The sequence below is a fragment of the Coregonus lavaretus genome (genome assembly GCF_964263955.1).
Source record: "Coregonus lavaretus genome assembly, chromosome: 24".
NCBI lineage: Eukaryota > Metazoa > Chordata > Actinopteri > Salmoniformes > Salmonidae > Coregonus > Coregonus lavaretus.
In genome coordinates, this window is record NC_140011.1 from 28293181 (window position 1) to 28307066 (window position 13886).

The window sequence follows — 13886 nt, forward strand, 5'->3', positions numbered from 1 at the left end:
TTTCTCCTAACACCCTGCTGAAGGGACACACTCAGACCAGGTTCTGCAATATCTTAGCAATCATTACAAATGGTGTCCTTGACATAGAACTGCGGTGACGGTCATTTCAGATCAGCACGCTCATGTGTAATGCAATGAAGGTCATTTACAATACGGCCGTGTGCATTTTCCACCAATCTAACCATTCTTTTGAATCTTTTGAATCTGCATGCGTGGTCGTGTGCATGTATAACTGGGTCTTCTCTGGTGTGTTTCTCTTTGCATGCATACCAGTCGAGTGGAAAAATGGTAAGCTGAAGCAACCCTTAACTCATCTTCTCATAGCAGCCAGTGTGTGTGTGTGTGTGTGTGTGTGGTGTTGGGTGTCATGCCATGATTGCATGTGCACCCACTGGCTATGTGATTCTCTTAAGCTTTTGTCAGATGCATTGCCAAGCATGAACACTATCTCTTGGTTAGCTCCAAAGGGAATGTGTAGCCTATAGAAAGTACCTTTTGTTAGTATACATGATTGTTTAGGGGAATTTGTTACAACCCTCCTCGTCTGTCCCCCACCACTCTCTCCATCTACCTCCATGTTTCTTTCTCTCTACCATCCTTTCTTCATTTCTTCACTCACTCTCTCTGCAGTGGTCCTATGGCTTCTACCTGATCCACCTGCAAGGGAAGCAGGGTTTCCAGTTCTTCTGTAAAACAGAGGACACCAAGAGGAAATGGATGGAGCAGTTTGAGATGGCCATGTGAGTACAGTAGTAGGCCTATAGTAGCAGCATGCAGCCGAGTGGATCTTTCAGACTAATCAGACCCATTTCATTCAAACTCACTATGTATCATGTATGTTTCCTCCAATCCCAAAGGTCAAACATCAAGCCGGAGAAAGCCATGGCCAATCTGCACAACTTCCAGATGCACACGTTTGAGAAGAACACCAACTGCCGAGCTTGCAAGATGCTGCTGAGGTGAGACTTGGCACCAGCCGCAGGGCTCCTCCCATGTACCGGGCCTTATCATGCACTTTGTTGACGGATGACAGCACAGTTTTCTAATGGGATGTGGTACTTACTGACGCTACACGCTTACTTTGATATTCAGTCTTTTTAGCTTGCCAGGCTGTCTAAACTCCCTGAATGACAAATCACTCAGCCTTTGAGTCTGTTTGATTTGACTGACAGCTAGAACACCCAAGTAAACACTCCATTACAGTAGGCCTGCATCTAAGTTGACAATGTGAGTGCAGCTCCAGCGCTATGCTGTGCACTCTTCTGACTACTACTCTTAAACTCTTCAGACTTCTACTACAGTGGCTGTCTACACTCTACACTCCATGCAATGTATTGACCCAAAAACAACATAGTAGCAACGCTGACCTAAATTCCCACCCGGTGCTGTGGAAGGACCAGTGTGCTGCTACCACTAGCTGCTAACTGCTAATTGCATCAGTAGCCCCAGTGTATTAGTCTGATGTATGGTGCTGGCTATTGGACATGACAGTGTATAGACTGCAGAGTATACACGTGCCGTATTTTACATAACGTAAAAAGTAATCCACTTTATTGTGTGGCCTGAAAGAAAGAGTGGAACGCTTACGGTGGATGTAGTGAATTTAATTTAGTGGGGGCTTTTATTCAAAGAGACAGTCAGTTAACACCAATAGACAGTGTGTGACCACACTGGAATCAACAGTGTATACTAGGAAAGTACTAGCATAGAATCACATATGGTTAATGTTATACATTATATTCTATTTAGAGTGATGTTTAGATAAAGACATGTTCTAGCTGGTCAGGGTTAGGAATGATCCTGTGCATGATTGGGTAGTCAGTGTCAGTCTTTTCCTCACCCCTGACCCCCCAACTATCTGTGTCTCTCTCTCTCTCCCAGGGGGATCTTCTACCAGGGGTACTACTGTTCCCGCTGTGGGACTGGAGCACACAAAGAGTGTCTGGAGTGCATCACAATCTGTAAAATCAGTAGGTTTACTTTACGCTCAACTCCAGTACTATACATTACAGTGGTACTGCACAGGTATAAGAGCAACTTAATGTGAAGTGTTACTGACAAGTCTCCCTAGATACACACTGTTCAATGGGACATGAAGAAATACTGAGTTGGAACATTGTGTTGACCAACTGCTCTTTCTCTTCCTTTCTCTCTCATTTTTTCAGATCCACTCGACACGGTGAGTGTTTCACCCTCCCGCTTCTTAGACATTCAGCTTTGTCACCTTTTGAAGAGTGCAATCTATTGTTTCATGAATAAGTTCTCATATTGCTGTTTTATTGATAAATTATTGATACATCTGTTTGGTTGTGTAGCATCATAACACTATAAGCTCCACTGTGGAGCTCCCTTATCTTGACCCTGTAATGTGTTGGTCCTTCCTCTTTCAGGACCCTGGACTACCGTCATCAGGTAGGAATGCTGTGCATACGGGAATTCACATAGCACAGTGTAATGTTAGTCAGTCAGAAATCCCCAAAATGTACAGCAGACTTCGATAAGGATTGCTCTCAAGCTGTCAAACTAACTTTAAGTTGTTTGGAAGGTGGAGTAGAGCTACAGCTCTCTGCTGCCTTCTAGTGGAAGTCTACAATGCAAGTGCTGATTGAGTAGACTAAAACAAGTGATGGAAGTGTTGAGATGTATATGGAGAATTCTCTATAGTCTTCATAGCCTATTGGAAGAGTGTTCAGTTTATCTTACTGTATGCATTTTATCCTGGCTTCAGGCCCTAAGATGGTGGCAGTAAGGAACTATCATGGGACGCCTGTTCCTCCAGGGAAGACTCCACTATCCTTTCAGACAGGGGACTTCATCGAGCTGCTGAAGGGGGAACCTGACACCACCTGGTGGGAGGTAAAATCACTCCCTCACCCCTATAAATACTGACTATAGGTTATCCACTAACATACACATTCTGAGGAACATTCACAAACATTCTCCTATATCCATCCATAGCAACAGAGTTGTTGTATATCGACACCTAGTGTCTCTCTCTCCCAGGGAAAGCTTATTCAAACCCAGAAGAGTGGATTCTTTCCTAACAACTGTGTAAAGCCTTGTTTGGACCCAAAGGTAAAAGACCCCTCACATACACATTAATTCACTCACTAATGATTCTACTCTATTTATATACTCTCTAATGCTGATTTTGTTGTTGTCACCACAGCCTTTGTTCCAGTCCTTCCCCAGCCGGCAGCCCTCAAGGGAAACAGACTACTATGGATACCCCTGGTATGACCCTTCACCTTGGATACTATCAGACATGTTTCAAAAGTTGGGATGTCCTCATTTTGAAGTGATGATTCAGTCTAGTTTGCAAGTACTATCTCGTCATTTCTCTGCAGTAAATAAATGGTATTACTGTGGTATTACTATGTTAGGACAGTGTATTACTATGTTACTACGGTGTATTACTATGTTAGGACAGTGTATTACCATGTTAAGACAGTGTATTACCATGTTAAAACAGTGTATTGCTATATTAAGACAGTGTATGACTATGTTAGGACAGTGTATTACTATGTTAAGACAGCGTATTACTATGTTAAGACAGCGTATTACTATGTTAGGACAGTGTATTACTATGTTAGGACAGTGTATTACTATGTTAAGACAGTGTATTACTATGTTAGGACAGTGTACTACTATGTTATGACAGTGTATTACTATGTTAGGACAGTGTATTACTATGTTAAGACAGCGTATTACTATGTTAAGACAACGTATTACTATGTTAGGACAGTGTATTACTATGTTAGGACAGTGTATTACTATGTTAAGACAGCGTATTACTATGTTAAGACAGTGTACTACTATGTTAAGACAGTGTATTACTATGTTAGGACAGTGTATTACTATGTTAAGACAGTGTATTACTATGTTAACACAGTGTATTACTATGTTAGGAGTGTATTATTATGTGTATCTGTAGTCCTTCAGTGACCTGTGTTCCACCTCAATGTCCCTTCAGGTTTGCTGGCAACATGGAGCGGACACAGGCTGACAACCTGTTGAAGTCCCACAGCAGTGGAACATACCTGATCAGAGAGAGGACTGCTGAGGCAGAAAGGTTCGCCATCAGCATCAAGTGAGTGTTGTTTACCCTCTGCCCTAGGAAAGCTAAGTAAAATAGACTTCTCTGTATCTCTAACACTAACAAACCTCCATTCCGTCGCGTACTTTATAGTGCAAGTCACTTTATTGAATGACTCAATCTTTGTAGTGTACATTACCAGAAAGTTGTCATACAGTTTGGGATGCCATTAGAGTTAGACCATGCCCACTCTGTCCATTCCCTTCCATGTGATTCCTCTGTAGTCACTGCAGTACTTTTGTCTCCGACAGGTTCAATGATGAAGTGAAGCACATTAAAGTCATTGAGAAAGACAGCTGGATCCACATCACTGAGGCTAAGAAGTTTGAGAGTCTACTGGTAATAGAGCTTTCATCAATCAGTCACATAATGTCCCATACTACTTCTAATGCTTAAATGATGAATGAATGACCCTATTGCTTCTTTCTCTTGTGTTCTGTCTGACAGGAGTTGGTGGAGTACTATCAGTCTCATTCGCTGAAGGAGAGTTTCAAACTGCTAGACACAACGTTGCGATATCCCTACAAATCTAGAGAACGAGGGCCGGCATCACGGGCCAGCACCCGTTCTCCAGGTGAGCCCATCCCTGGTGAGCCTTCCTCCTCCCTCTTCCTCTACTGTCTGATAATACCACAGACGCACACATAGCAGACATCCCTATTCAGAGTTAGTGCATGCATTCTTCCAGAGTGTGCAGGGCTATGGGCACAGAGTTAACTGACAGGGACAGGCTGCCGGTTTGTTTCTCCTCCCGCCCCTCTCCTCCCAGAACAGGAGACACCCAGCCAGGCCAGTCACTTTGCAGGGCTCGGTCCCTCCCAGAGTCACCACTTCCCATGACCTAACCAACCCGCCAAAGCGAGAGGGAGGGGGGAAGGCTGGGCTGGGGCTCCTGGCAGCTGTCTCAGGCCCTGGGCTGGCTGGCTGGCCGGCCAGCTGAATAGGCTCTGTTGAACACCCTCCATCATTAGATGTGTAATAAATGATTTGGCTCTGCTCTCTGCTCTGGCCAGACTCCCACAGGGGCCTGCCTTTGTTTGCTCCCTCTCCTGCCAGACCCAACTGGCATCAACAACACATTTTTCCCCTCAATTTTTCTGGTCATTGTGTGGAAATGGTTGGAGAGATGAATGGGGGCCTGTTAATTTGTGTGTGTGTGTGTGGGTTGGAGGGGTTGGAAGGGGCGTGCTCCAGGGGAGAGGAGAGGGGCTGGCTGGACAGCAGCAGGATTCAGCGCCTCTGGTGGTTTGGGCATTTGTCAGGATTGGTGTTTCAGTGTGTGAGGCATGGGTATAGAATGGTGTAGTGTTTTTTCCCCTCTTGATTTAAGCTATTTCTTCCCATGTCCAAAGCCCTGTGTGTTGGCCACCTTGATCTCTGGCCAGCTATTACACACTCCCTAATGAGTTTCCTTTCTCTCGCTCTTTCTCTTTCTTTCTCACTTTCTTTTTCTCTCTTCCACTGCCTGTCTCAGCAGCCATTGGCGCTTCCTACAACTTCTCCTTCCTCAGTCCTCAGGGTCTCAACTTCTCCTCTCAGAGCTCAGCCCCCTTCTGGTCAGGTACGCTCTCCTTCCTTATCTTCAGCTCTTCTTCTTCTTCCCTCTGTCCTCTAGCATGCCACCTCTCCTCTCTTTTCACATCCCTTTTCATCCCATACTCTTTCATAGCTGTCAAAGGTTCTCATCTCTGTTGTCATGTGTCATCACTGTCAATGACATTGGTTGGAGCATATATAGGCTGTGCGACTTTATCTTTGTGTCATCACTGTGCCATCATTGAGTAACTGGTTTCTTTAGAAAGTCAAAGTCAAATTGAATCAAGGTGTAGAATCTATCTCCTCCATACCACTCATGTACAATCCTCTCCCCCAACCCTAATCTCCACTACTGTCTGTAAATGTTGTGCACTCACCCAGGATCTGTATCTGTGGGCCACCAATGTGTCTGGTCTCTCAGCACTGTTATCCCACTGACTAGCTCTGATGTCATTGTTGCAGTGTTCACGCCGAGGGTGGTCAGCACAGCGGTGGCCAGGTACAACTTTGCAGCACGGGACATGAGGGAGCTGTCACTCAGAGAAGGGGACATCGTCAAGATCTACAGCAAGATTGGAGGAGACCAGGGCTGGTGGAAGGGAGAGGCCAACGGCAGGGTGAGAGAACAAATATAGGAGTGGCTTAAGAGATGGGATTCATGATATTACAATGTTCTAACTATAGCAGTTGTTGTGTAATTACACAAGTATGAGAGCATCTTAATGTAAAGTGTTTCCGCAAAGTGAAGTCTACAATGTTAATGCCTAATCTAGCATTTGCCTCACTGAAATCTAGAAGCCTTTCTGTAGGCTACACCATTAGAATTTTGACAAGTTCCTGATCTCATTGTTGACATTTCAGATTGGCTGGTTTCCCTCAACATACGTTGACGAAGAAGGAGTTCAGTGAGGCTCTGATGTCACCACGGCCCCAGTCCAATCACATCACACCTCGCTCCACAGTCCTCAGAGAGGACTAGTTGGTTTCCAGGGAAACACCATGTGGAATACTTTTAGCTGGATACTGATTTTGCAGTGAACAACGTTTCTACTCCGGTTTTCTTCCTACTTGTATGCATCGGCTTTGCTTATGTTGTTTTTTTGTAAGACTTGGCCTGTTTGATCTCTGTGAGGAAGTCTGTCTGCCTCTGGTTGTTTTGAGGAGGCTGACATGGACTGAGAAACATTACAGAGCGGGCCAACATACAGTACATACAGATACTGGGAACCTATAGTTTTATTACATAGATAGACTCCTCCTTTGTTGCAGGTCTATGGGAGGGGCTAATATAATGTATAGATAATTTATTTAACAGAGATCCTAACGATTATTGTGCGTTGTTTAGATTAGCAACACAGCAGACAAAAAGAAAAAGAACAAGACACAGGTTTTTGTCTTTTTGATGGAAGATTTTGCCTTAGTTGTCATGGCGATGCCTTGAAGGCTTACAGGAGAGATGGAAGGAGAAATGGCAGGATTAGTTGGTCTTGCACACACAGACACGCTCACACTTGCCCTGACCACTATAACAGTATGATGCCTTTGAAGTGTGGTCAATGCTCACAGGATTCGCTAGACATGGTCCATGGACCATCGGCAGTTTACAGTCGAGCTCTACCCATCCATCCTCTACTGCAGAGTGGACTATGGCTGGAGAAGAAGAGGGAAGGGGGGCGATGGAACATTTGGGACTGCTCCAGTCCTGAATCCTCCTGTAGCTCAGTTGGTAAAGCATGGCGCTTGCAACGCCAGGGTTGTGGGTTCGATTCCCACGGGGGGCCAGTATGAAAAAATGTATGCACTCACTAACTGTAAGTCGCTCTGGATAAGAGCTTCTGCTAAATGACTGAAATGTAAAAAAAAATGTGACTGGTGCAAGGAGGGGGCTCATTCATTTGACCCCCTTGCCGACTAAAGACAGACAGACAGTGGCCCTCAGAAACATTGCACTGGAGTCGGGGAATTACTGTTCCTGTCACAGCCAAAAAACACAGTGACCCACCGAAAGGTTTAATGGCAGGTAGAATGGGTGTACAGATAGAAGGTTCACATCAGTCTCAGCACTTTACGTCTATGGGATCTCCTCACAATCAACAGGATGCAAAAAGGGAAACTTTAAGTCAGTCCAAAACACCACCTAATGCACTGAAAATCTATCTTGGTGTTCAATGTTTTTGTTGTTTTTATTTTGTTTTATTTTGAACAAGACCAAACTTTACTTGCTGAAAACTGGACCAACCTGAATTATTTTAAAGCCAAATGCAACCTCTTTTTATTAATGTCCGCATTAACTTTAACCTAGTGATTTGTATTATCAGTTTGTTTGTACCTTGCCTTATTTACAGATGGACACATGGTACTGGGATTTTAGGAAGTTTATCATTTAAATACATTTTTGTTGCTTTGGTGATTGGCGAAGTAATATGGCAGCTCCATGAATTACCTCAAATCAAAAAGTCAACATCATATTACGATGATCTACCTGAACATAATATGAAGATGTCACAATATCATACATTTTCTAGCTCCAATGGAAAACAGTGCACCAGATTGCATGTAGCTTACAGTGCAGAAAGCCACACTGGATCATTGACTGACTGACCACATCCATTTAATCAGAAGATAGAGATAAAGATGGCTGCCATATTCCCTGGCTTCCCATCCCAGATCAGTTATCAAGTAGACTACCCACAATAATCTACTGACCAGAAGGATTCAAACAGTGATGTTGGCTGACAAACTAAGACTGATGTGGTGGAAGAGGAAAGAGTACTGTAGGTTTCTGACCATATGTGACTATGTGTGTATTCCAAAGGCCCACTACTCCCAAATACAACTCCTGCCATCTAGGATTGGAGGAGTTGATTTTGAGGGGAGTACATGTTAGCTGGGGGGGGGGGGGGGGGGGGCTACTTAGTCGCTGTTTGTGTAGTGGAGAAAACCCATTGCATGTGGTAATAGATATTTCAACTCCTGTCAGTACATCCTCAAAAAATGACTTAATCGTGTACATTTTTATGAATGGTCGAGTATTTCCAAAATGAGGTCTATCATGAAATAAATATTTCTCTTTATGCCTACATTTTATGTTACTCTTTCTATTCATGGAATTGTTTTATGAGCTACATAATTTTTTTTTTTTTTTTTTTACAAAGCCTTGTCAAATACCTAATATGTCCAGATGTCATTCGGAAGTTTGGGAAATCAGAGGGAAATGTGATGGCTTATAGGCGCCATCTTATGGACGTCTGATGACACAACAACTGAGGAGCAGCTGTTAGCATATTGAACGTGAGAATACAACATCTGGGCTGGCTTTCATGACTAGTTTGCCCCACTTCTTCAGGTCGTAAGTCTCTGTACACTGTTTCACATGGCCTATGTAATGACCTTGGATGACGAATGAAGTTGTTCTTTACACTCCCTTGTAATGCAGTATGTGTGTCACTTAGATGCTGCGATGACCGATTACAGTGTAGGGACGTTTATGTGTGCCACACACACACACATACACACACACACACACACACACACACACACACACACACAGAGACACACACACACATAATAAAGTGCTGCTACAAGGACAAAACGTTCAAGTATTAAACTAGTGCACATTTCCAGAAAATTAAAACCTTAACACAGTTACAAACTGATTTCAGAGTTCAGAACTCTGATAGGTCGATACCCTGATGCCTGCGCTACACAATAAAGGATATCATCCTTGATTCTAAAGGTGCATACCATCAACAACAAAAAAAATACATGTCAACAGAGCAGAGTAATATGGGGGGGGGGGGGGGGGGGGGGTGAGAGGGCAACAGGAAATATAGCAGTATGGCCACAGAACCATCTACATTCTTAGTGTGAATACAGTATGTTCTTCCATACCTGATATTGCATCACACTTGATGATGAGCAGTAGAAAACCCATCACAGTACCCATTATCAGTCCTGATAGGGGCTAGGGAGACAGATGGAACAAGCACCAGGTGAAGGAACTTTTTCACTTTTGGGGGGTTTATAGTGAGTGAATGACTGAGTGAGTGAATGACTGAGTGAGTGAATGACTGATTGAGTGAATGACTGAGTGAGTGAGTGAATGACTGAGTGAGTGAATGACTGATTGAATGAGTGAATGACTGAGTGAGTGAGTGAATGACTGACTGAGTGAGTGAGTGAATGACTGACTGAGTGAGTGTGTAATGTTTTAAAGAAAGACAAAAAGACGTCCCCAGCGTTGGTCACCTAACACATGTAGATCCCCACAAAGCTCTCAGAGTGATTGCTGATCAACAACTCCCCCGTCACACTGTCTGATGGATCACAAGGTATGAAAATCAGCAATGAACAGATACATTTTTCACTGCACGCTCAGTCAGCTTAAATACATTTCTGTTCAAATGTGCTCTAATGCTGTAATTTACCATGAAACCAGTAGAGGTCAGACTTACTCTGCGTGGCTGCGGATGGGATGGGACCTCCTCGCGCTCTCTCTCTCTCTCTCTTCCACGCATAGCTGAGGGGAGAGGACCCCTGGGAGACAGCCTCCCGCCTCCCCACCCTCCACCCAGCATTTAGGCACCGATGAATGCACTAACGACAATGGAATAATTATTAGACTAATTTCCGCTCTGTCACAGTTTGATACAACTGTATGAATAAAACATACAGTGCATACCTTAACATTAGAAAATAAACACCTCTGGAATATTTCATTTACGGTAACTATGCTGTATTTATTAAATAAAGCCAAGATCAGCAACTATTCTTCCTGGGGTCCAGCATAATTAAGGCAGTTATACAATTTTAAAAACATTACAATACATTCACAACAGATTTCACAACACATTAAGTGTGTGCCCTCAGGCCCCTACTCTACTACCACATATCTACAACACAAAATCCATGTGTACGCGTGTGTATAGTGCGTATGTTATCGTGTGTGTGTATGCATGTGTCTGTGCCTGTGTTTGTGTTGCTTCACAGTCCTCGCTGTTCCATAAGTTGTATTTTAATCTGTTTTTTTTTAAATCAAATTTTACTACTTGCATGAGTTACTTGATGTGGAATAGGGTTTAATGTAGTCATGTCTCTATGTAGTACTGTGTGCCTCCCATAGTCTGTTCTGGACTTGGGGACTGTAAAGAGAACTCTGGTGGCATGTCTTGTGGGGTATGCATGGGTGTCCGAGCTGTGTGCCATTAGTTCAAAACAGACAGCTCGATGCATACAACATGTCAATACCTCTCTCAAATACAAGTAGTGATGAAGTCAATCTCTCCTCCACTTTGAGCCAGGAGAGATTGACATGCATATTATTAATGTTAGCTCTCTGTGTACATCCAAGGGCCAGCCGTACTGCCCTGTTCTGAGCCAATTGTCCATTTTGTGGCACCTGACCACACGACTGAACAGTAGTCCAGGTGCGACAAAACTAGGGCCTGTAGTGCCTTGTTGATAGTGCTGTTATGATGGACAGACTTCTCCCCATCTTAGCTACTGTTGTATCAATATGTTTTGACCATGACAGTCCAATCCAAGGTTACTCCAAGCAGTTTAGTCACCTCAACTTGCTCAATTTCCACATGATTCAATACAAGATTTAGTTTAGGTTTAGGGTTTAGTGAATTATTTGTCCCAAATACAATGCTTTTAGTTTTTGAAATATTTAGCACTAACTTATTCCTTGCCACCCATTCTGAAACTAACTGCAGCTCTTTGTTAAGTGTTGCAGTCATTTCAGTCGCTGTAGTAGCTGACATGTATAGTGTTGAGTGTTGAGTCATCCACATACATAGACACACTGGCTTTACTCGTACCCCTGCACATGGACTTGGTACTGGTACCCCATGTATATAGACAAGCTATCATTGCTCATTGTGGATTTATTCATTGTGTTACTATAATGTTTTAAATTATTATTTGTATTCTTATTATTTGTCTTGTATTCTGTATTGTTGGGAAGGGCCCGTAAGCATTTCACTGTTAGGATACACCTGTTGTTTACAAAGCATGTGACCATTAAAATTGTATTTGATTGTCAGAGTAGAGAATGGCAGGTCTCTGACAGTGTCTGAGGTAAGCTTTGTCTCCATTGATTGAAAACAAGGCCACAGTAATACCTCTATTAAGGGGGTACTACTGTATTTCCATTCAACAAAGCTTATTTTCCCACCACACACAAAGTTGCTATATAACACGCAGGGAGGGAGATCGACAAAGAAAGAAGGACAGAAAGAAAGAATGAAAAAGCGGCACAGATTAGTAAAAGGTAAAAGATGAATGGTAAATTGAAAAAAGGAGAGGAAAACTTTGGTTGATAGAGAATGGAGAAGCGTAGTGAAATGGACCTAAATTAAACCAGCAGTAACTGTTTTAGATCCAACTGACATTGTTGTACTGAATAGTCCATACAATTGCCAATGGGACACTTTGTGAAAGTACTTTACAAATAATATTGATGAGTAAGAAAGTTACAAGAAAGTTACAAGACGCACAAATATCATAACCCCACTAAAAAATGCTAACCTCCCCTGTTATTGGAATGGTGAGAGGTTAGAATGTCTTGGGGGTATGATATTTGTGCATCTGTAACTTTCTCACTCATCATTATTCACGATTGATTCAGTGTTATCCGTAATCATGGTAGCATCCACATGAATGTAGAAGTGTTAAGAAACATATTCTATTCTTATTTACACTAAAAGTGACTCCAAAATGACACAATACATTATTTACCATTAATTTCAATTGGGCACAAGATAATCTGAAACACAACCAAAACAAACAGCGAATGCATCCAATCATTTGTAGAGTCACAAGCTTGATGTAGTCATTGAGTGCTAACAATATAGGACCAAATACTAAACTTTTTACTACTTTAATACACATATAAGTGAATTTGTCCCAATACTTTTGGTCCCCTAAAATAGGGGGACTATGTACAAAAAGTGCTGTAATTTATAAACGATATGGATGAAAACACCCTCAAATTAAAGCTTACAGTCTGTACTTTAACCTCATAGTCACTGTATCATTTCAAATCCAAAGTGCTGAAGTACAGAGCCAAAACAACAACAAAATTGTCACTGTCCCAATACTTTTGGACCTCACTGTATTTTAGCAACAAGAGCTTAGCAGTTGGAAGAAAATGAATGGGTTCTATCATTGAACCAACGCCTTCATCTAATAGCATGCATTTTGATTGCTTGAAAGGTTGTGGAGAGAACTTTATAATACAATGAGATCTCACCTAGAGTAACTTGGTAATGTCAATGCCACTCACCAGTTAGCCCTTTTGGGTGGTATCTGGGCTGACCCCTGACCACTCAATATCCAGCTCTCCAGTGTCCGAAGGCTCTGGTGTGTATGTACACCCCAGGGTCATTCTGAGATGTTATCTCCCCTGGGCCCTCTGGATGGTCTGTGGCCCAGTAGAGGTCAGCTATACCCCCATGCTGCCACCTAGGGCCATTAAAATACTGTCACTGTAAAGCCTTTCACTTCTATTGACAGGTTCTCAAGTCTATTGAATTTGACCTTCTAATACTGAATATCTATTGTAGGCCTATTGCTTAGATAACTTTGGAGAGAGATTTTGAATTCAGCTTCTTCTACATAATTCTCCCTGAATGTATTTTATTAAATGGTGAAACGAACCATTGATGCTCTATCCTTGAATCCTAGTGTAAGTGTTCTCGTGTTAGTTTGTTAGAGCATATTGAAATGAAGTAACTGAGAGATTAAATTTACCTCAACATGTTCAGCAGGAGAATATCAGGGTGAAGTCAACCCAGGGGAAGAACAGTCTTATGAATAAATAGGCTGAAAAGGTTATTGTTCTATTCAGTCTGTAACAATCTGTTTCCAGTGACACATCCAAAATCCAGAGCCTGTGTGTCGAGTTCAGGAATAGGTTAGTAATGGGAATGCTTAACAGATAGCTGTAAACAACAAGGAAAGAATGTTCTGAAAGGGTGGGACATTTTTCATCATGGCAACATGGATCAGACAAGAACATACAACAATGCTTTGAAAATACATATAGTTCTCTGTGGTACCCTGCTTGAAAAGTATAGCAGCACCTGGAATGGTATTCTGAGCATACCGGTTTGTGTAGGGACAATTTGTGAAACTAAATCATATTGTTTGAGCTTTTTTTCTCTGGATAACCTTCTATGCTAATTTAACCTGGATTGAAGAGAAAATAATTAAAGACAGTGCCACTCTGGTGGCACGAAGGGACAATCCA

General features: G+C 42.5%; 1 protein-coding gene and 1 pseudogene across 2 annotated transcripts in view; both read left to right on the forward strand.

The window, feature by feature from the left end:
• Window positions 1-8472, forward strand: part of LOC311099812 (guanine nucleotide exchange factor VAV2-like) — a gene marked incomplete at its 5' end in the record, with an annotated part of 160744 nt that extends 152272 nt beyond the window's left edge. The window contains 14 exons of the mRNA XM_084140560.1: window positions 274-288; window positions 631-740; window positions 858-959; window positions 1882-1970; window positions 2166-2179; window positions 2391-2412; window positions 2729-2856; window positions 3004-3075; window positions 3170-3234; window positions 3974-4090; window positions 4348-4435; window positions 4544-4685; window positions 6095-6249; window positions 6494-8472. Of these exons, the coding sequence (XP_083996686.1) occupies window positions 274-288; window positions 631-740; window positions 858-959; window positions 1882-1970; window positions 2166-2179; window positions 2391-2412; window positions 2729-2856; window positions 3004-3075; window positions 3170-3234; window positions 3974-4090; window positions 4348-4435; window positions 4544-4685; window positions 6095-6249; window positions 6494-6541 (1167 nt within the window). The 3' untranslated portion in view covers window positions 6542-8472. The remainder of the gene's footprint in view (window positions 1-273; window positions 289-630; window positions 741-857; window positions 960-1881; window positions 1971-2165; window positions 2180-2390; window positions 2413-2728; window positions 2857-3003; window positions 3076-3169; window positions 3235-3973; window positions 4091-4347; window positions 4436-4543; window positions 4686-6094; window positions 6250-6493) is intronic.
• Window positions 8267-13886, forward strand: part of LOC311099813 (amine oxidase [flavin-containing]-like) — a 131321-nt pseudogene continuing 125701 nt past the window's right edge. Inside the window, exon 1 of the transcript in view lies at window positions 8267-8311. The product of the transcript in view is annotated as an amine oxidase [flavin-containing]-like (transcript). The remainder of the gene's footprint in view (window positions 8312-13886) is intronic.